Below are 20,622 nucleotides of genomic sequence, written 5' to 3'. Positions count from 1 at the left end.
AATCAACAGAGTTTGCGACTGGGCATTATTATTCTGATTGAAAAGAAAGATAAAGAACCATTTGGAGTAGCAATAACAAAGTTATCTTGTTGTATATCCCTCAATGATAAAGACAGTCCTTTGGTTTGTTTATAAGGCTGTTGGCCTCGTTGTGGATTATACTTCATTGAAACCACTGCTTGACTACATTTTGAAATCCTGGCTTCAGAGATCTGTGAGGTCATTTAAAATAACAAGCAAACAAAGAGAGAGCTATCATTAACAAATCAAGAAGGACTTATGCTATGTGTGATTTTAACAAATTGAATATAGCATTGTTTTTTCCTGATGTAATTAATTGCATTGACTTCTAAGAAGTGTTAAACCTCCATAAATATTCCTTTGTATAGAAAAAAAAGGAGTTATTTCTGTCTTCCGTCCTGAATATTGCAAATTTGGAAATGATCCATGGCATAAATATCCGCCACTGTCCTGATCCAAAATGTCTACCCACAGTCTTTGTGTTCAACTACTTCTAGTGCTGACACACAACTGTTTACATTGCAAAATGTTTGTATCCTATCGGTAGAAAAAAAGTGTTCATGTATTGAAAGTGGACAGCCCGGAGATTTTGTTCTGGTCCTTTAATTTCCTCTGTTCAAATGTATTTATTTTGAGTCTTTTCGATGGCTTGCTGTTGCCCATGTTACTTTGTGACGGACTTGACATTACCGACCGTATGAATGAGTGACGCCAAACTGATATACATGTAAACTGATCATGACACAAACATGGACACACAAAACAAACATTTGAAATGCATTAAAATATTCAGTTTTTTTTTTCTTATGGTTACAAATAATGTACAAGATAAAAAAAAAATAAAATAAAAAATTCTGTTGCAATCCACAAGGATGCCCCGAGTTTTTTGTGTGTGGCCTTTTTTTTGTTTTTTGTTTTTTTTTTTTTTTACTTCATGTCACAAGTAATTTCAGAATTAGAGTTTTTCACTCGTATTGTCGCATATATTTAGAGGGAGACGGATTGCTTTTCCTACCAATGTGAAGCCGGAGATGAGAATCAGCTTGCCTTGATAGAGCCACACAAACAGTCCAAAAACATTGAAAAACATTGCTTTCCAAATCTGACAAAACCTCAACATGAAATTTAGCATCAGTTTACAGCATATGCATATGCTCTCCAAGGTCAATCATTTTTATGTTAATGCGTTATTGATGCAGAAGTTAGAAACATACTTTTTATTGTGTAATCATATATCTAGGTATGTATGTATGCTCAATCATTTATTCTGCCTCATAAAATCGTTTTTTTCTTGCTAAATAGTTGCAAAGCTATATTGCTATTCATTTCCACTTGTGAGGAGGCATGAAATCTGAATGATAAAACCTGCAAACTGAATTGGTTAAAAGCCGATCTATCTGTCTAGATAGATAGATAATACTTTATTGATCCAAAAAGGAAATTGTCTTGCCAGCAGTCTGTTGGAAAGACTGTTGAAAACAGAGGTACACAACCTAAAATAAACATAAAACATAGGACAATAAGGAGATATTGTTAAATAATAAATAGAACAATGAATAGTGCAACTGCAAACTGCACCACTGAAGTGACAGTTGCAGAATTCTGGTAATGGAATACTTACAGCTTCAACAATGACAGAGACATAACTTCCAATGTAGAGCACAAGCGGGTGAATGTCTGGCCCATATACAGAACATCTGTGGTGTGTATGTATTAGAGGCCAACAGTACATCAGTACTTTGTTGAAACAGGTGCAAGCTGTAGTTAGTAACCATTGGAGAGAGATGAAGAGGCGGTGGGATGGGAGTAGGTGGAGAGGGAATAGACCAGTCTGTGTGTGTTGCTCTACATGATTTAGGTAGGTGGAAATGGTGGAAGGGAAGCCTGGCAGAGTTGTAGTGGCCTTCTGCTGGGTAAAGTAGGTGATTTGCTAAGAAGATGGTGATATTATGAGTACATCAGATTTTTTTTATTATTTCATTCTTGTATATTTATAGAAATGAGGAATTTCAATTTATCTTCTCGTATATAACACTGCGCACGCTAGCGCTTCAAAGCTGTGACTACACGTTTAAACCCCCCCCTACAAGACTACGTCTCCCAGCAAACCCTGCGGGTGGGCACCACCTCTTCTATATTTTCCCGACGCATCTTTTGAGGAAACTTAGGAACTTCCGTCGTCCTTTCACCAATCACAGTGCACATTTTTCCGGCATTTCCCGTGTCAGTTGGCAGCGATCAGTTGAAGTGAAATTGTTGTGGTTACTTGAAACGACTCAGGTAAAACACTGCCCTTAAATATTTTTATTTTAATACAGGACTTTACAGTAAATATTTCGAGAACTGGGCTGATTTTTGTCTGCTCCTCTCTAACGCCTCAGATTTTGTAGATTGTCTTAGGTTGCTCTGGCTAGCTACTCGCGCAAGTCCTGATAGCTTGCTAGCTAACTCCAGCTAGCTATCGCAAGGTAGTCATCAATTTCCGTAGCATCGCCAGCTTCCAAGCTATGTGTATTTGGATTCTAAAAGTGATTCCTTATTTTTGCCATCAAGAAGTGTAATTAGTACTTCGAATCACCTCAGACGCAACGTTAGCCAGCGAGATATTCAAGTAGCTATTTGTTTTCCACAAAGTATGGACTAGCTGGCTAACTAGCTACTTCCATTACGACAGACTTCTTAGCTAGCTAGCGACTCATTGCGTGGTTACGTGACTCAATTTGCCAGGGTTTCTCAAGCTGACTTAGTGTCTGAGTAAACAGATGGGACCTGCCACCCACCCTGGACATTTTTGTTTCAGTTTGCTGTCATGAAACAAATTAAATCTTACAAGTTATCTAACTAACTTGCCTGCTAGCCACGCTGTAATGTTTGTACCTTCTCGCAAGGAGGGGATTGTAAACTAACTAGTACTACCTAGCCATGCGACGCCGTTAAAAACGGTTGGCTGCTTGTTTGATTTTATTACCAAGGCGTTACCAATACATTGACAACAGCCGTAAACACCCACAGGATTGTGTTACTAATCTACCTGCAGAGTTTGCGAACGTTAAGTTACATACACACAGGCGATCGCTCAACGAATGTACCTCTGCGGTTTCACTTATTAGTAGGTACTTTTCTTGGCACTACATTGGTATTTCCCAGCAGACGTCATTCCAGTAAACGCTCAAGCAAACAACTGGTTACTTGGAACTGTGTTTTCAGGCCTAAATATGAAGAAGCAGAACAGTGAGGGGCAGGAGCAGGAGTGCAGCGGAGGGGCACAGGCCAGCGCGGAGGAGGCGACCGGGGGAAGCGCTGTGGCGCCCGAGGCTCCAGGCAGTCCGGAAGGGACAGACGGACAGCAGTCGGTCACCCCTCCAGTGGACGCTCAGGCCAAGAATGGCGGTAAGCAACGTGCCCGTCCCGCCAAGCATTCGATGTGAAGCAAAACGGCTGTAGCCCCTGGCTGAGGACATATGTGGACGTGGTTGACAGTGGTGAGGGCGGTCCGGGAGAATGCCTGTCAGGTTGTGTGCACATCTTTGTATGTGTGTGTGTGTGTGTGTGCGTGCGTGGGAATGAGTGGAAACGGTGAGTAACATGGTAATTGGCAGGTATGCTCCTCTTCCCCTTGTTGAGTCCAGAGGTGGAGGCCACAGTGCCTACGGCGTCCTGCGACATGGCGGAAGAGCTGAGCCGGCAGCTGGAGGACATCCTCAACACTTACTGCCAGGAGGACAGCGGTGAAGACGGGGCCCTGCCCGAGGCCCCCGAGGGCTGCAACGGCCAGCCCGACGGCCTGGAGGTCAACGGTGTGGCCGAGAAAGAGGACGGCAAGCCGGAGGAGCCCAAACTGAACGGCAGCGTTGCAGAGAAGGACCAGAAGAAAATGCAGGAGAAGAAGAAGGTCAAGGGATTAGGTATGGTTGCTTTCAAACCTTAAGCCTGGGTTCAGCCCAGATATTCTATTTACTGAGAAGATATTCAGCTCCAAATGCTTAAATCAGTGCAAATTCTGTCGCTGGAGGGAATGAAGGTTCTCGTCTTGCTTGCTGTCCCGTTATGAATATTCATGAAGGAAAGTAGTCGAAGACAGAACATCCATTGCTAGCTCTGCAATGCTGAAGGCAGAGGAAGGACTTGTTTCCAGCCAAATCCCTCTAGACATGTATCATGTCAGGATGTGAGGAATGCAGAATTGAATATCTGTTCAATATATACATGTGGTTGAACACAACCTACAGAAAGCAGGGTCTCAGTGGGCTACGTTATGCTTTTGGCCTGATAATGTAAATGGTGTGCTTTTGCTTGCACAGGGAAGGAGATCACCCTTCTAATGCAGACCCTCAATACCCTGAGCACGCCAGAGGAGAAACTGGCAGGCCTCTGCAAGAAATATGCTGAACTGGTGAGTCTGTTCCCCAGTCCTCCTTCTACCCGCCAGTCATTTCCTCTCAGCTCAGTGCAGGATATAAAAGAAATTCTGTCAATCTTAGAGCAGCGTGCTCACAGATAACCAAATGGGGCAGGGTGTTGGTGGAACCGTGGTGCAATATGGTTGCTTTTAAGCCCTGAAAGCTCAGCATCAGAGATTATCATGATTTCTGTGAAAAGCACGCTGCTGACAGGACACAGTAGGTCTTCATTTTAGTGTACCAAGGGTATTTCTCTGAACAGTTCTTCCTACTTTCACTACTACTTTATCAAACTCTGTATCAGTAGAAGATTGAATTTTTGTATGTATGTCCCTGGGCATAACGCACACAACACACAATGATGGTGGAGCTAGTGCTTTTCATTTTGTACTATTCCAGCCATAGGAATTTAAAGTGTAAGCTGCCTAAAGCAACAGCAGCCATGAGGCTTGTATGTAATGTAGCGCAATACTGTCGCAAGTGCTGTGGACTCTGTTAGGGTTTTGTTGGCCCGGGTATCTGTGTTTCCTCAGCCTGCGAGGTATGTTGAAGTGGCTGGTGAGTTGTCAGCGCCCCAGCACTTTAAGGAGGCTGGCACCCGGTCAGAGCTGGCAGGAGCTCCACTCCTGTTCAGCTGACTGTGCCGAGGAGCCTGAGATAGACTGTGCTGGCTGGACAAGGGTCAGGGTCAGCCAGCTAAAAGAGATTTTAAAAATGAGTGGGCAGAGGGTGATAACACTGCAGTTCACTGTAGCAGGATTAGAGTGCTGCTCATACAATGAACAGCAATGGATGCAAATTATTTACATTCTTCCTCAAAATAATAGTAAAAGAATCTAACTTCAAATTTCTCTTGACGTGCAAAATAACGGTATAGGATGATTAATAAAGATGTATGTTAGAGAAAATGCTTTTCTATTTAAAATAGTTCTACGAAGTACAGAGGGAATGCTCTCATGTGGGAATGTGACATTTTAGTATGAGTTTGGCAGTGCTGTATCGTCCAAGTGTAAGGCGGGTCGTTTCACCAAAACATTCCTTTTCAAAATCCAGCACTCTTTGCTCACAGAGAGGTCAGAACTGCTAAAGCTAAGTGAGGAAAATCAATGCCATTTGCCAAAGTGACATCACTGAATAGAGTGTATTCAGCATTTGCGCTGAGTAGTTAGTGTTAGGACAATGCCTACCTGCGGTGACCTTGTGGAATAAAGTGGATCAAATGCTGGGCGAGTATCCAAGAGATGGGGAAAGAGTTGGATGCAGGTTTTAAGATCATGGTAATTAATGAAGTGGAAGCTACAAACAAGTGCCCTGCTGCTAAAATCTACAGCATCACCAGCAAGAATGTGCTGGCGGTTACAAGTCTGCATTCCCTCCTGACCACTTCGCTCCTCGACTAAATGGCGTCTGGTGGTCCCGTCACATCGTGGCACAAAATCACTACCCAGTGAACTTCCACACTTCATCTGTTCTGCCAAGTCCCTCACTATATCCAGGAAACACCTGAAGACGCAGCTCTTCCACACTCACCTGATCACCTGAAACACTACCACCTAAAGCAGTCTCTCATTTCTTAAACTTTGTTTTCCTTTAAAAAAAATTATAGTTGAATGTACTCATTTCTCTACCAGCTGGCTTGTACCTTGTCTGGCCAAAGATTGAAATTTTTTCATGCAGTGCTTCTAATATTGTTGACTCATTACATGGCTTTTTTCTTGTGTTGTACTCTGCCTCACTTGTAAGTTGCTTTGGATAAAAGCGTAAGCCAAATGAATAATTGTAAATGTAAATGTGGTGGTGTGCATGAAAAAGGCTTTTCAGTGGTAACTGTATGTGGAGACCTTGCAAATCCAAACATGGCAGGGGTTGGTTGTCGAATCTGGAGCCAAGGAATGGAGTGAAGGGGTTGCAGTAACCAGGGCAATAGGTTTGAAACCTTTTTAGCGGATTAAAAACGTTCTTCCCAATCGCTGACACCTCTCTCTGTGACTAGGAACATGTTTTGCCCTGTCTATTGCAAAAGTTGTGTTTCTGATGTGGCTTACCTCAGCACTTCCTTCAACACTGAGGACTTCAATGAACTTTTTTTTAGGGCTGTTTCACAGCAGTACCCGTGATCCATTCATCACCAAGCACAATATTTATCTTTAATACTGCAGTGAAGTCCTGTGGGCTTACCTTATTTAACTCTAACAAACAGTGAAAGCCAATTTGTTTTATGGAACCTATCATGTCAGTATGTGGTTTGCTTGCTGACTTACTCCGTGGTAATACGTGGAATTTGAGCCACATCATTTCTTCCCTGCATCTGCTGTTAACAGACATCTGCCTTCACCTGAAGTCTGGAGTTGACCTACACCTCCTTTAGCCCTATGTTTCTTGTTATCTTACAACATTATTGCCTAATTTGGTCTTCTGAAAATTGCTGCCATAGTAAAAACCTCCTAAATGCCCCGCATTGGTCCTGATATTTGTATAAGTAAAGCAATATTCTAATGTAATATATTGAGTTGGGTTAAGCAGTCAGTCTGGCCCTCATGTTAGTTGAAATTCAATAGTGCTCTGTAACGTGGTGTGTTGCAGCTGGAGGAGCACCGTAACTCTCAGAAGCAGATGCGGGCCCTGCAGAAGAAGCAGACGCAGCTGATCCAGGAGAAGGACCACCTCAGGAACGAGCACAGCAAGGCCATCCTGGCCCGCAGCAAGCTGGAGAGCCTGTGCCGGGAGCTGCAGAGACACAACCGCACGCTCAAGGTGCGGTCCAGCTCCCGACCGCACGCCACTGCACCTCGTACTGCACAGTGCAGTAAACTCGCAGTACCGCTCAAAAGCTTGGACACACCTGAGACATTCAAAGACATTTTTATCTAAAGACTTATGCTTAAATGCTTGATTTTTTTTCTTAGGCATCAACTTGGCGATTTGTATTTGTCTATGTTTGAATTTCTTTCCAAAAAAGTATTTTTTGGCTATTTTGAAGAATCTAAAATATAAGGTAGTTTTGATTTGTTCATAACACTTTTTTGATCACTGCATAATTCCATTTGTATTATTTCATAGTTTTGGTGTCTTTACTATTATTCTAAAATGCAGAAAATGGTAAAAATAAAAGTGTGTCTAAACCTTTGACTGGTACTGTATATAAACTTATATAAACATATTTGAAGAAGGTGGACTCTGGGCAAATGCTAACCTCAGTCGCACAGTATGGAGATCTACAGCAGACCGTATGAATGTTGAGGCACTAACACCTCTTTCATGGTTGAGCCACTTGTATGTGATGAATTGAGTGATACGAAGCAGAGGTGCACAGTGTGTGCTGTAATATCCCCGCCCGCTCCCACTGCTGTACCTGCTGACCCCTGTCGTCGTCTCGTCCCCCCACCGTATGTCCCCGGGCCCCGCAGGAGGACGGGATGCAGCGCGCCCGGGTGGAGGAGGAGAAGCGCAAGGAGGTGACCTCGCACTTCCAGGTGACGCTCAACGACATCCAGGCGCAGATGGAGCAGCACAACGAGCGCAACGCCAGCCTGCGGCAGGAGAACATGGAGCTGGCCGACAAGCTGAAGAAGCTCATCGAGCAGTACGAGCTGCGGGAGGAGGTGAGGCCAGCAGGGGGCGCTAGACAGGATGCAGTTAGCGAACGAGAGAGACCAACCAAGCGCTCGAGACAGCAGGCCGGCAAAAATCAAAGGAATGTCTGTTATCAGTTAACAGTGTCATAGGGGTTGGTGCTCCCTGTCACCTGAATTTGTACAGCGAGTGGTAATTTAGCTACTAAAGCATGAAAAGGTGTCCCAGCTATTAGAATTTCTGACGGTTGTTATTCTCAGACTGTTGGCACTGGTCCACATGCAGCACAGTGCCTGCTTCAGCCTCTTGTTTTAAAGTGAAATGTTTGTGCCAGGTATGGGTCACATGCTTTTTATTCCTCAGCCATTACAGCTTGAATAAACACATTTCTCAGAGACGTCTGTTTGCAAAGCTTCGCCTTAACCGTAACAGTCATAACAGCCCTTAACAGCCCGGAGCGTTTTGGTCATGTTCATGCAGAAAATGTGAGGAATGAACTGATGAACATAGACTCTCTCCTCCCCCTCCTCCCCTCACTCCTACAGCACATAGATAAAGTGTTCAAGCACAAAGACCTGCAGCAGCAGCTTGTGGATGCTAAGCTACACCAGGCCCAGGAGCTGCTGAAGGAGTCTGAGGACCGCCACCAGAGGGAGAAAGACTTTGTAAGTGAAGCCACACCCGGTATGAGGTGTGCATTGTGTATTACAGGGGTTTGGTTATAGAGGGGGCTTCATAAGCCCTGGTCCTGGGCTAGCTATACCGATGCATTTGGAACAACACCTGTGCCAATTGTGAATAATGTTATTTGACAAGAGACCAATTTCTGTGTCATTTTGGAACATTACTCAGGGTGCAGAGTAGATACATGTTATGAAGTGTTGGATTTGGATCTCATGCTAGGCTTTTGTCAGTATTGGGTAGGCAAGAATCAGAGTTCAGTTTGCAAAGAGGAAAGGTTTTCACGTGTTGTGATGGAGGCTGGTGTGTCACCTCTGTGAGCGGGACACAGTGGGTCCTGTCTTCTGGTTGGTTGGGCTGCTCCTGTACTTGGTCAGACTTGTATCTCTCCCCTCAGCTGCTGAAAGAGGCGGTAGAATCCCAGCGGATGTGTGAGCTCATGAAGCAGCAGGAAGTCCACCTCAAGCAGCAGGTGAGAGGCAACACCGTGAAGGAGGGGGGTGCTTCCGAATGTGCTGTATCGCTACCTGTATCACTGTATCACTGTAAAGGAGCACTACATGCTAACTGCAACTGCACTCCAGAGTAATGAGAAACCTGCTGTAGTTTCCTCACATGTAATCACTCAAGAGCTCCTTCAGTATATGTTACATCTGTGGAAGTACTGTGATGCTTGTGTGTGACATGATATTCCGTCAGTCATTTCTTTACTTTATCTATGTTAGTACATCAATATAGAATATGAGCAAAACAAACAAATTTACTTATCTCACTGTTTTTGTAATACGGGGCTCCTAGTTCAGCTTATTGGGAACTCTCTGTAAAACTGTGAGGTTGTTTGGGGTGATCCTCTGTACTGCCTTTTGAACCGTGCCAAATCGGTTTAGTCTGTAGCACAAAATGCCTTCGCGTATTACCATCTTAGCACAACTGCAAACTCCGGTTAGCTCTAGCACACTCATACAGGAAGGCACCTTGGGCCCTAGGCTGTGGGATACAGTGTATCCTTCTTGGAGGGACCTGGCTGTAGAAACAGTTGGCAGAATTTGTTTGAAATGCAAATGGGGAAAGCACCGTAAGTCACCTTGAACAAAAGCGTTAGCCAATGCAAATACTCTGTGAAGTGATGTTCAGATGAAGTGTTCAGATGGGATTGTGTGTATTTAATTTCGATACCAGTGAAGGCAGATAATAATGTGATAGTACGTCTCGGATGAGAAGTGCGTAATGTTTAAACACAATTTCACAGCCATTGCACCCCATCTTCAAGTGAAGCACCAGCATAATATTTCCTTTTGATTATATATATATTTTTTTTCCTCCACAGTTGTCATTGTACACAGAAAAGTTTGAAGAGTTTCAGAACACGCTTTCCAAAAGCAACGAGGTGTTCACGACATTCAAACAGGAGATGGAGAAGGTGAGTAAATGCGCCCTCTTGTACAGAGCCTGTTCTGTCATCCCTATCCTGGTCATCTGGAGCTAAGCTGTGTCTGTGTGTGGCTGCAGATGACCAAGAAGATTAAGAAGCTAGAGAAAGAGACCACGATGTACCGCTCGAGGTGGGAGAGCAGCAACAAGGCCCTTCTGGAGATGGCAGAGGAGGTAACCCTTTATTGCCGCCACTCTTTCTATCCATATTTTACCAGGAAGTTCAGTGAGAGTGAAGTTCTATAACTGGGTTATTGTTTCAAGCTTTATTCATACCATAGATGTCCGTTATATGCAGAAGTTGCCCGTTGCCTGCTGTCTGCTTAGAAGGAGGATTGGGGGAAACTCCTGCCCCGTCACCATGGTAGCTAGTTTGGCTTCGGCGTGTGTTTTTTGTGTCTTATGAATAGAGAGATGTGATGCCAGTGTAGTTTGTGGTCCGGTTATTGTTTGGTGATGAAGTGGCTGAGAATATTTCAAAGGCTTATTATGTGTGCTGGCCAGCGGTCAGCAGTTAGTGGGCAGGGCACTGAATGGACCTTCATAAAGGCGTGGGCTAGCCTTATGAATAATGCCTGGAAATATGGGGCAACTGTAGCACAGTAGTTAAGGAACAGGACTTGTAACCGAAAGGTTGTCGGTTTGGTTCCCTGCTGGGGCACTGCTGCTGTACCCTTGGGCATGGCACTTAACCCACAGTTGCCTCATTAAATATCCAGCTGTATAAATGGATAACATTGTACAAAACTGTAACCTATGTTAGTAACTCTGGATAAGAGTGTCTGCTAAATGGTAAATTGACTGCATTTATATAGTGCTTTTCTACTCTACTTTTGAGTACTCAATGCGCTTTTACAAGTTTGTGGCTCATATCTGCCTACCAGTGACAGAGGCTGCCATACAAGGTACCAGCTGGCCACTGGGAGCAGTTTAGGGTTCAGTGTCTTGCTTAAGGCTTTGACATTCTGCCCGGAGGAGCCAGATTCGAACCGGGGACCTTCCGATCCCCAGTCGGCTGCTCTATCCGCTGAGCCGCTGATGTGATGTGTTGTGATGTGCCTGCGTGTTGCAGAAAACTCTGCGCGACGGCGAGCTGGACGGCCTGCAGGGGAAGGTGGTGCGGCTGGAGAAGCTGTGCCGCGCGCTGCAGACGGAGCGCAACGAGCTCAGCAAGAAGGTGCAGTGCATGAGCAGCCAGGACGACGGCTCAGCCGAGGGCCCCGCCGAGGGCCCCGCCGCGCAGGGGCCGGCCGCCACGGACTCTGACGAGGGCGGCCCGAGCCTCCTCAGCAGCCCCGACCCAGAGACTCCGCCCGCCCACGCGCCGCACCCGCCGGCCTGCCACTGCGGCCCCGAGCTGGACACGGAGGCGGCGGGCGAGGCCTGCGCCCTGACCGCGCAGGAATGAGCCCCGTCCCCCAGCCCCTCCCCTCTCTCCCCCCTTCTCTCTCTATTCCAGTCCTCAGCCACAGCAAGATTTTGCCACTTCTCACTTTTTTTTTTTTTTAATAGAGGGAGCGTGTCTTGCAGGGGAATCGCGGTCCCCGTCGAGATATTTCCTCTCTTTGTTGTTTTTCCATTCCTGTTTCTTTTCCGTAAAGCACACATTCATGAACATTCCCTGCTTTTACGAGCAGAACGGACCAGAGGCCGAGCCGCCCGCTTTGCGAAGGCGGCGGCGAAGCTCTCGGAGCGGTGTGACACGTCAGTGCGGGCGCGGGTGTGTGTGTGTGTGCACGGGCGATGCTCTTGTATGGATCTGTCTTGGCAGACTGCCCTTGAACTGAGCTGCTGCTGCTGCTGCTGCTGCCGCCTGCTGCTGCTCTTGCCTCTGCTGATGTCGCGCTCGCTGGATGGCCACTTTCGGAGCTTCTGCGCTGCACGTTACAACAGCAAATGCATGGCTAGCCGCTTCCGCTAGCACGCTTTTGGTTTGCTGCCTTAACCTGTGTGTGGAGAGCTGCAGTGTGTCGGTCTCGCTTTGCAGTTTGTGGGGGGGGGGGGGGGGGGGGTGAGCTGCCTGCGTAGGTTTAAAGAGTCAGCTTTGAATTGCATCCAAAATCTGAAAACAGGATTTTAATGAGCTGTAATTTGGAGGAAAAAAAAAGTTACGCAAGGACGTTTTCATTTAGGGAACTGGTAAAAATGTTAAAACATGGGGCTACAGTAGCAGAAGGAGTGTAGGGTTATCTGTCAGTGCTCAAGTTATTTTGGTCAATCTTTCTTTGCACCTTTATATGTTGCAGAATTCACTTACATTCATAGTTTGTATTTATCTTTTCAATGACACAGTGAGATATAATAACTCTGTACCTGCAACAAGAACACAGCTGTCTTTCTGGGTATTTATATATTTGAGATTTTTCGTAATCGTTATACAAAACATTACTTTAACTTTTTTAATCTAATAACATACTTTTCTCTTGGGCTGATTTTGCAGTTATGTTCACGCCGTGTCACTCCTGTAGTTAAAAAAAAGACCTGCATGTCCCATGCAAAGAGGAATAAACAAATATATTTTATACATATGCTTTATTTCTATGATTTCATGGCCAGACAAAAAAGAAACAAGCATTTCTACAGACAAGCCACGATTTGGGCCTCACATTGGAATTTTCTAGATCGCCTGATTTAAATATCATTTTTATTTACATTTGTAAGATCTGAGAAACTTAATGGAAATGCCAGTCTGCAAGGAAAGCATTTCCTATTTACAAGTTTAACATGTTTTCCAGTACAGGACAGCAAATGAAAGATTGTCAAACCAGGTCTTTTTTCTATGCAATTCCAACCTGTTAACTGTGTGTGGGTGTTTTGTTGTTTTTCTTTTACATTATGAAGTACAAGGTTCTTGTTTCCATAATTCAAAAAAGAATGTACTTTTCGTGTAACATGACATAGTCTCGTTCACATGTCATTGTTCAGTTTGTCACATTTACATTTTTTTGAAAGAAATTTTCCAGTTTTGTCAATAAGGAGGAAAAGCTAATATATTGTTATTATTCAGCTTGCATCTAATAACTACCAGAAATATACTTTTGATGTATGAATCTGATATGGCCTCATTCAGTTAAACCTAGATTGCAGTCTCTGCACTGTCCCGACTCTTAACTCCTGCGAGGTGCGCACTGTGCATAAGAATTTGGGGGAAAGGGGCGTGAGCGTGAGGATGCGATGCATTGATTATGATGTAACTGTGCCTCTTTAGGCTAACCTGCCATGTTGGTTTAAGTGGCGTATTTACCCACCTCAGATGCCAGTGGTCGCTTAACACTAATTTACCATAAGTTATTCAATAAACGACCCAAGTCTTCCACAGCTTGACTGTATTGAAGCACTGACATGAAGACACTTTTGCACGGTCTACACCTGTGGGCTGCACCTTGAAACTTTCTCCAGTTCTGAATCTCTCCGGGTTGATTCAGTTCTGAACAAATCCTGCATTATCAATTCAACACAGTCTTTAGCGTGTCCATTGTCTTTTCAACGTCCATCCTTATATTTGTTTTGTACTTGCATCTTGCTCATATAGGAATAACACCATAATAATCAGGTACCAAAGATTGCATTGCTTTTCTTTACTTTTTTGCTGTATTTCATTTCTTTTTATATATTAATTTGTCACTGTACATGTCTTTGGAATTAAAATATGAATGACAAATGATTTGACTGATGCTGTGGTAGTTTTACTAAGAATTAGGAACTAATGCCATATATGTGTGTATATATATATATATATATATATGTGTGTGTATATATATATATATATATATATTACACAAACAGATGAATGTTGACATTTGAGTTAGTGAAGTAGTGAAGTAACAAAATTCTTAAATCGTGTGTTTTATTTGGCGGATGTTCTTATACTTCCAATTTCCTGAATGCACTTACCAAAACTAATCACGTGGACGTCAGTTTAAGTATAAAAGTATCTTCATATTTCAACAAGAGTAGTATAAGCGAGTATAAATATATAAATGACTAATTCACAGCCGTGCTGAAAGCATCTCCCACACTTTTGCTTGGCCTCATCATGGACCAGCGCTTAACTTTTTACTGCGTCGCGCAGTAAATCGGAAAGTAAGCTGCTGCAACATTGCGCAGAATTGTGACTGTGAGTTACAATTTAAGCTCCTCGTAAACTGGTACATCAAGACATGTCGAATTCAGACACATTCTGGTTACTGTGCATCGAAGATGCTGCAATTCTTTCTATTGTATGATTATAGCATGCAGACTGCAAGTCCCAAGAACATCCCACACGCCCTTTGAACTCTGACACATCACTTCCGCCTTTCGCGTTTCAGCCGGGCGCTTTCCGCACATGTGAGGCCTTGGCTGCAAATTTAACGTGCTTTTTTTTGAGACGTAGTGTTTAATACTAATCTTAAGCCACCGGGGAGACATCTGTTCACATCTTAGGGCGAAAATGGTGAGTTTTTGGTTCACAAAGTGAGATGATTTAGCGAGTTTGGACGAGGGATGTATAGCCAGTAGGGTGGTAATGTAGCTAACTAGCTGGATAGCCTACAGATTGCCATTTACTTAGGGCATCATGGATTCCTTTCGTTAAGCAACGTTGTATTCTGAAGTTGCTGCGTAATGTTTATGATATTTCCCCTCTTTTTCACTCGGAAGATGAACCCTCTCAAATGTAAAAGTTGGATGTAGATTTTTTCAAGTAAACCAGTGAGCTCTTTGTTTTCGTCATGCATTTTTGTTGCCTGACTGTAGAGTGTTCGTCTCTAAACCTATAAAACAAGCATGTGTAGTCCATAGTCGTCTTTAACATATTGGTGTACATTTGGGTTTAGCTTTGGGGTTGTCCGCAGTCCGGGGTGTTTTTTTTGCGTGTTTTAGTATTGTCATCCGTTCCCTTTGCTGATCATAAACTGGAAGCAAGCTGTAAGTCTACCCAGTTTGTCTGCTAACTTTCTTATCTGTTGTGACCAGCATGGTGCGGTTGTCATTTTCTCACTTGAAAAAACGGCACTGCCGTTAAAGACCGATGTGAAACAATGTTGGAGCAATCGTTGAATGAATCCTCACAGGCATACTCTTATCAGTGTTTCTCACTGTGTATGCTAGTTTTAGTACCAGCAGAGCTTTCCATGAATTCGATTTGTTCATGTACCAGTAGCTGATGTTAGTTTTTGCTACACCTTGGAAGTGTTTGTTGTCATAGAAGGGCAAAAGTGAAAATGGTTTATATATTTCTGCTTTTGAGCCCTTTAAACAAATAGGTAATACAAGCAGGTCTTCAGTATTCAGAGATTAATTGTTCAGTTGGGCCCAGAATAACAATTTAAGATTATGAACACATGATAGGTATTGAAACAACTTCGTTCAAGAGGCCGGTATTAACATGATGTTGCATGAGCAACTTTATCTGTGTGGTGTATTGATTATAAAGCTGGACTTTTAATGTAAAGGTTGCAGGTTCACTTCCGAGGTGGGGCCCTCTGGCCTTGAGCAAGGCCCTTCAGCAGGGATGCTTCTGTAAATGTCCAGCTGTATGGACAGTGTAAAATTATAAGAAATGTCACATACGACCAATACTTTTATTCTGGTGCCACTTAATGATGATACTCAACTCTCCACTCTTGCAGAAACCAATCCTCTTGCAGGGCCATGAAAGGTCCATAACACAGATCAAGTACAACAGAGAAGGAGACCTGCTGTTCTCAGCTGCCAAGGACACGGTATGTCAGGGACGGCAATCTAGGAATACCCCCAGAGAAAGTGTTTTGAAGTAATCATGCTCTGGGTTTGGCCAAGTCTTAAGTGGAGAAGCATGTTAAATGAAGATGGTATTCAGTTACTGACCTTTTTCCCTGGAGTTGGGACACTGCGTCTTTGAAAAATTCTGAAACATTGTGTGAACATTGTGTTCCATACAGCTGCTGAGTGCTCACCACACTTTGTTGTGTGCAGGTCGTGAACGTGTGGTACTCTGTCAACGGGGAGAGGCTGGGCACCTACAATGGTCACACCGGGGCTGTCTGGTGTGTGGATGTCGACTGTATCCTTCTGAAAGCAGGCCTGAATTTCCCATTTAAGACACATGCCATGTGTTTTTGACGCCTTTGTTACATATTCCAGGTTTGTTGCAGTGACATATTCTTGAACACCATCAAGCTTGTGCACTATAAATTGTGCTCTGTCATAAATTTTGGGATTGGGTAGTGTCTTTTCACAGGACACAATTACGTTTGCGCTTATCCTGACTGCGTGCTGTTTCATTAGTCAAAGCTTTGGTATTTTACTCTGGGAGATCGTTAGTGAAAAGTAAGCAACCTGTATGAATGTACAGCTTGTATGAACCCCATGAATTGGAAGCCAATCCATGTTCTCACATTCGTCAATTGTATCTTTGCATTAGTAATTTGTTCTTTCAAATGCATGAAGTGAACCTGCGAAATGTTCATTCGTAAACTTGAATTACACTGCCTTCAGAGGACCGATTCATACCTTAGACTCAGTACTCTTACACCCTCAATGCCCTCATAAAAAAAGGTTGAGCATATGTTTTTTTTCGTGCCAGCGTGTGATAGTCAGTAGTTAAGATTGTGTGGTTATACGTTGTTGATTCAGTAGCGCTATTATTTCAAGGATACTGGTTATTTGGAGAATTAATTCAATGGTGGGCTCGTAAGAACACTTTAGTTGAGCTCTTTCCCCTGGGCCATGTGAGTAAATGTCTGCTGCTGATTACAAAGTGTGTATGTCCCCCCTTAACTGATGACACAGGGGACACCAAGAGTGTGCTGACTGGGTCTGCAGACAATAGCTGCAGGTTGTGGGACTGTGAGACAGGCAAGTAGAACATCCTGCTCTTTGTTGGGATTTGTGCACTGTCTAATTTTGAAGATGTGAGGGACAGCTGGGTGTTTAACAAAAGTCAGGTTTGCATTTTCATGGATCTGTGTATGGGTCTGGACTCAGGATGAGTTACGGCCCCCTGATCTAGACACATGAACTTTTCCAAAAACTGCCTCCTATTAAGGAGGCTCAAAATGTATGTAAAATTTGGAAGTTGCATTCCTTTAAAACAGTATTGATAGGGTGCTGCTGTGTTGCTGCACACAAGTTTTGTATTTGAAAACCTGTACTGTTAGTTGGGGAAAGCAGGGTTAGAGCACCCTGTTCATTGATATTTAAGAAAAAGTCAAGACGTGTGGTATGATTCTGTAATAATGCTATTGTGTGCACATGCTTTGATACTTAAGCTTTTGAGTCCCTGGTTAATTTAAAAACGGCTGACTTTTCTGTCTCTGTGCAGGCAAACAGCTGGCCCTGCTGAACACCAGCTCTGCGGTCAGGACCTGCGGCTTCGACTTCAGCGGGAACATCATCATGTTCTCCACAGACAAGCAGATGGGGTACCAGTGCTTCCTGAATTACTTTGACCTTCGGGACCCTCAGCAGATAGGTAATCCCTACCTCCAATTACTTTCTAAGTTCCTTTTACTAAAAATGTCATTACTATTGTTTGCTGGTTTTGCAGTGGCAGTTAGTGATAAATAATGGCAACATTAACTTGTGCTATACTAACATATATTGTGACTTACGGTGGTCTGAGTGGGCTAGCCTAAACTATGTTTGAGTTTTTTTAATAATGTTGTGGTCATATATGGGACGCCACACACCATCTGGTGTGAACATCAGTGAATTTGTGAGGTGAATGCGCAGTGCTAATTTGTCAGTGGCGCGGTGTTAATTTGCCAGAGAGGAATTTTTAGGGTGGATATGCAGTATTGATTTGTCAGGGGGTTTTGACCTGATTGTCCTCCTCCTTCCTCCAACCACAGAAGACAACCAGCCTTACCTGTCCGTGCCGTGCAGCGAGTCCAAAATCACCAGTGCGGTGTGGGGGCCTCTGGGGGAGTTCGTGATTGCCGGGCTGGAGAACGGAGAGATCAACCAATTCAGCGCCAAGGTACTGCGGCTTATACGGTCTCTCCTCTGCAACAGTAACTCTGTTCTCCTGATCATTGATCATTGCTCCTGAGGCACATTGGCGTGACCTTTCACTGGTGATGGTGGCATGACGTTAGTGTTGAGCAGGGAGCTCAGCACACAGTCCCGTTGGGTTTGATCCAGGTGACGCTCACTGTCTCTCTCGTTCGCAGTCCGGGGAAGCGCTGCGGAAGGTGAAGGAGCACACCAAGCAGATCAACGACATCCAGACCTCTGTGGATCTCACCACGGTCATCACCGCCTCCAAAGACAACACAGCCAAGGTCGGGACTCTTCCAGCTGTGGGAGAATAGGGGGAGCCGTAGGGCTGGGTTTTCGAAGCAAAGATTTGAGCTAATCCTGTACAACTTTACAAGAGATGCACTATTAGTATGGGATCCTGTAGAAATGAGTGAGTTTTGTAATTGGTAATAGCAGAAGTACATGTATGTGCCACAAATGGTTCAAAATGTGTTTGGCTTTCAGGGTTGGTTAGTCTGTGCTGATTGTGTCTGACTCCCATGTTTGGTTGTGCTTCCCTGCATCCTTTACCTGCAGTTGTTTGACTCCACGTCACTCGAGCACATCAAGTCCTTCAAGACGGAGAGGCCGGTCAACTCTGCCGCCATCTCCCCTATTATGGACCATGTAAGACAATCCCTACCCCTGTTCTGATCCTCCTCCTGCTCCACTCTGTTTTTACTGTAATAGCATTTACCTGCGAATGGCACTTACAAAACAAAGTGCCACGGAAGCCGACTTCCAGATTTCAGTATGTCCACCTTTCTCATCTACACATCTGTAGCTCTACCGTTTCAAGTGGTTTCAGTCATAGCCTATTCACTGTGTGACCCCTGTGTCAACCCATTCAGTCAGTGATCTCTGACCCTCACCTGTGGGTCCGTCTCTGTGTTGCAGGTGGTCATGGGAGGTGGACAGGAAGCCATGGAAGTCACAACCACTTCCACAAGGATTGGCAAGTTTGAGGCTAGGTGAGCGGCACTGGCCAGCCCCCTCTCTTCTGTCTGCTGTCTGTGTGCTCAAACAGCACATGTACTCCTGGGATTGCTAGCTGCAGTATGAAATCAATGACTCAACAGAAAATAACAACACAAGAACAAAAAAGCAGATAAAGAAAAGCATCTTTTGTGCTTGTAACAAGACCCGCTTCGCGTCCTGGGTACCTCGCCTATGAGGTAGAAATGTCCAGTTTGCGGGAGGCATCTTCATTTTGGTTTTGCAGTCAGTGCCAAATGTAATATGTAATTTTACACTTAGACTTAAACGTGGCCCCCATTTTAAAGATACTAAAGGTTGTTTTGTGAAAAAGCTGTCTTTTTGAGGTTATCTTTTAGCAGGTATTATCTAGTCTACAAACATAAGAATTTGTATCTTAAATGCAAGGGAAATGAATTGGCCAATACAAAGGTGTTTGGTTCGCTGTATTTGGCAGTGTTTATCAAACACATTACCGTGGTGTGGTTTTGAGGAAATCAATTCAGCTGCTCTTCAGATTGATCAGCACTGTGTACTATGATGGTAAATTGATTGTATGTATTCCTGTCCAGGTTTTTCCACGCTGCTTACGAGGAGGAGTTTGGGAGGGTGAAGGGTCACTTCGGCCCCATCAACTGTGTAGCGTTCCATCCTGATGGAAAGAGGTTAGAGTCCCCAGGAAACCTCTGCGTCCCCTCAGTCTCCACACTGTGACTGCTCCTTCCATCACATGATTTCAGGGAGTAAAATCCCATTTATGCATAAAAACCTAGTATACAGCCTGGTGGTTATAGCACTACACTTGGGATTTTAAGATTTAAGATTGAAATCACAGTGCTGTTATATGCCTTTCTTTCAGTGGGGAAGCAGGTGATTATGTACAGGTGGTTCCTAGAACATGTAAGGTGCACAAAATGCTTCCTTACGTAAAAGCACCTCTTTAGAAAGCATGGTAATGTAACATAGTATCAGCCTTTATGTGGATGGGTCTATTGGTTGGCAACCCAAAAGAATGGAACATGGAGAAAGGCCGTCGGTTCAGGTCCATAGCACTGCTGCCCTGTGTGTCTGAACACCTGTTCTCTCTTACAGTTACAGCAGCGGTGGAGAAGACGGCTACGTCAGGATACATTACTTTGATCCCCAGTACTTTGACTTTGAGCTGGAAGCTTAAATGGAGGAAGAATGTCGACAACGGTCAGTTAAACACCACTTCAGAAACACCACATGAGGGTCAGTGCTGTGGTAACATTCCTCATGATTCTCTCAGCCTTGCTGGATCTGTCTCCTACATCAGAAGACACTTTTATTACCCTCTGTAGAAGGATTCCAACTGAAGCTATAATACTGGGGTTTGGTCCCCACTGACTTTGGCTCTGAAAAAGCTTCTGGTGCTGGGGATGCAGGAAGAGGTCCTACAGCATTTAATTGTCTAACTTTGTCACTTTCTTACCTGAAATGTTAATAAAATTGATTGGTCCAAATCAATGCCCAAGAGACCTTTGCTTTCACGCATGAGGACTAGTATCTGAGGAAAAAGTCATACATTTTGGAAAAA

General features: G+C 44.1%; 2 protein-coding genes across 2 annotated transcripts; both read left to right on the top strand.

Moving 5' to 3' along the window:
• The first annotated feature begins 2,223 nt into the window (after positions 1-2,223).
• On the top strand, positions 2,224-11,571 carry txlna (taxilin alpha). Its single transcript, XM_036515709.1, has 11 exons — positions 2,224-2,301; positions 3,229-3,411; positions 3,651-3,926; positions 4,323-4,414; positions 7,005-7,175; positions 7,829-8,023; positions 8,540-8,659; positions 9,073-9,147; positions 10,003-10,095; positions 10,185-10,280; positions 11,179-11,571. Exons 2-11 carry the CDS (start codon positions 3,237-3,239, stop codon positions 11,512-11,514), a joined length of 1,629 nt encoding a protein of 542 aa, XP_036371602.1. The 5' UTR covers positions 2,224-2,301; positions 3,229-3,236; the 3' UTR covers positions 11,515-11,571.
• A 2,688-nt stretch (positions 11,572-14,259) lies between these two features.
• On the top strand, positions 14,260-20,548 carry LOC118768784 (eukaryotic translation initiation factor 3 subunit I-like). Its single transcript, XM_036515700.1, has 11 exons — positions 14,260-14,541; positions 15,719-15,811; positions 16,044-16,131; positions 16,860-16,925; positions 17,392-17,541; positions 17,921-18,048; positions 18,242-18,352; positions 18,627-18,716; positions 18,987-19,060; positions 19,637-19,729; positions 20,157-20,548. Exons 1-11 carry the CDS (start codon positions 14,539-14,541, stop codon positions 20,236-20,238), a joined length of 978 nt encoding a protein of 325 aa, XP_036371593.1. The 5' UTR covers positions 14,260-14,538; the 3' UTR covers positions 20,239-20,548.
• Positions 20,549-20,622: the final 74 nt, after the last annotated feature.

This window comes from Megalops cyprinoides, chromosome 21, assembly GCF_013368585.1.
Source record: "Megalops cyprinoides isolate fMegCyp1 chromosome 21, fMegCyp1.pri, whole genome shotgun sequence".
In the NCBI taxonomy this organism is placed as follows: Eukaryota; Metazoa; Chordata; class Actinopteri; order Elopiformes; family Megalopidae; genus Megalops; species Megalops cyprinoides.
This window is presented reverse-complemented; position numbering and strand designations above follow the sequence as displayed.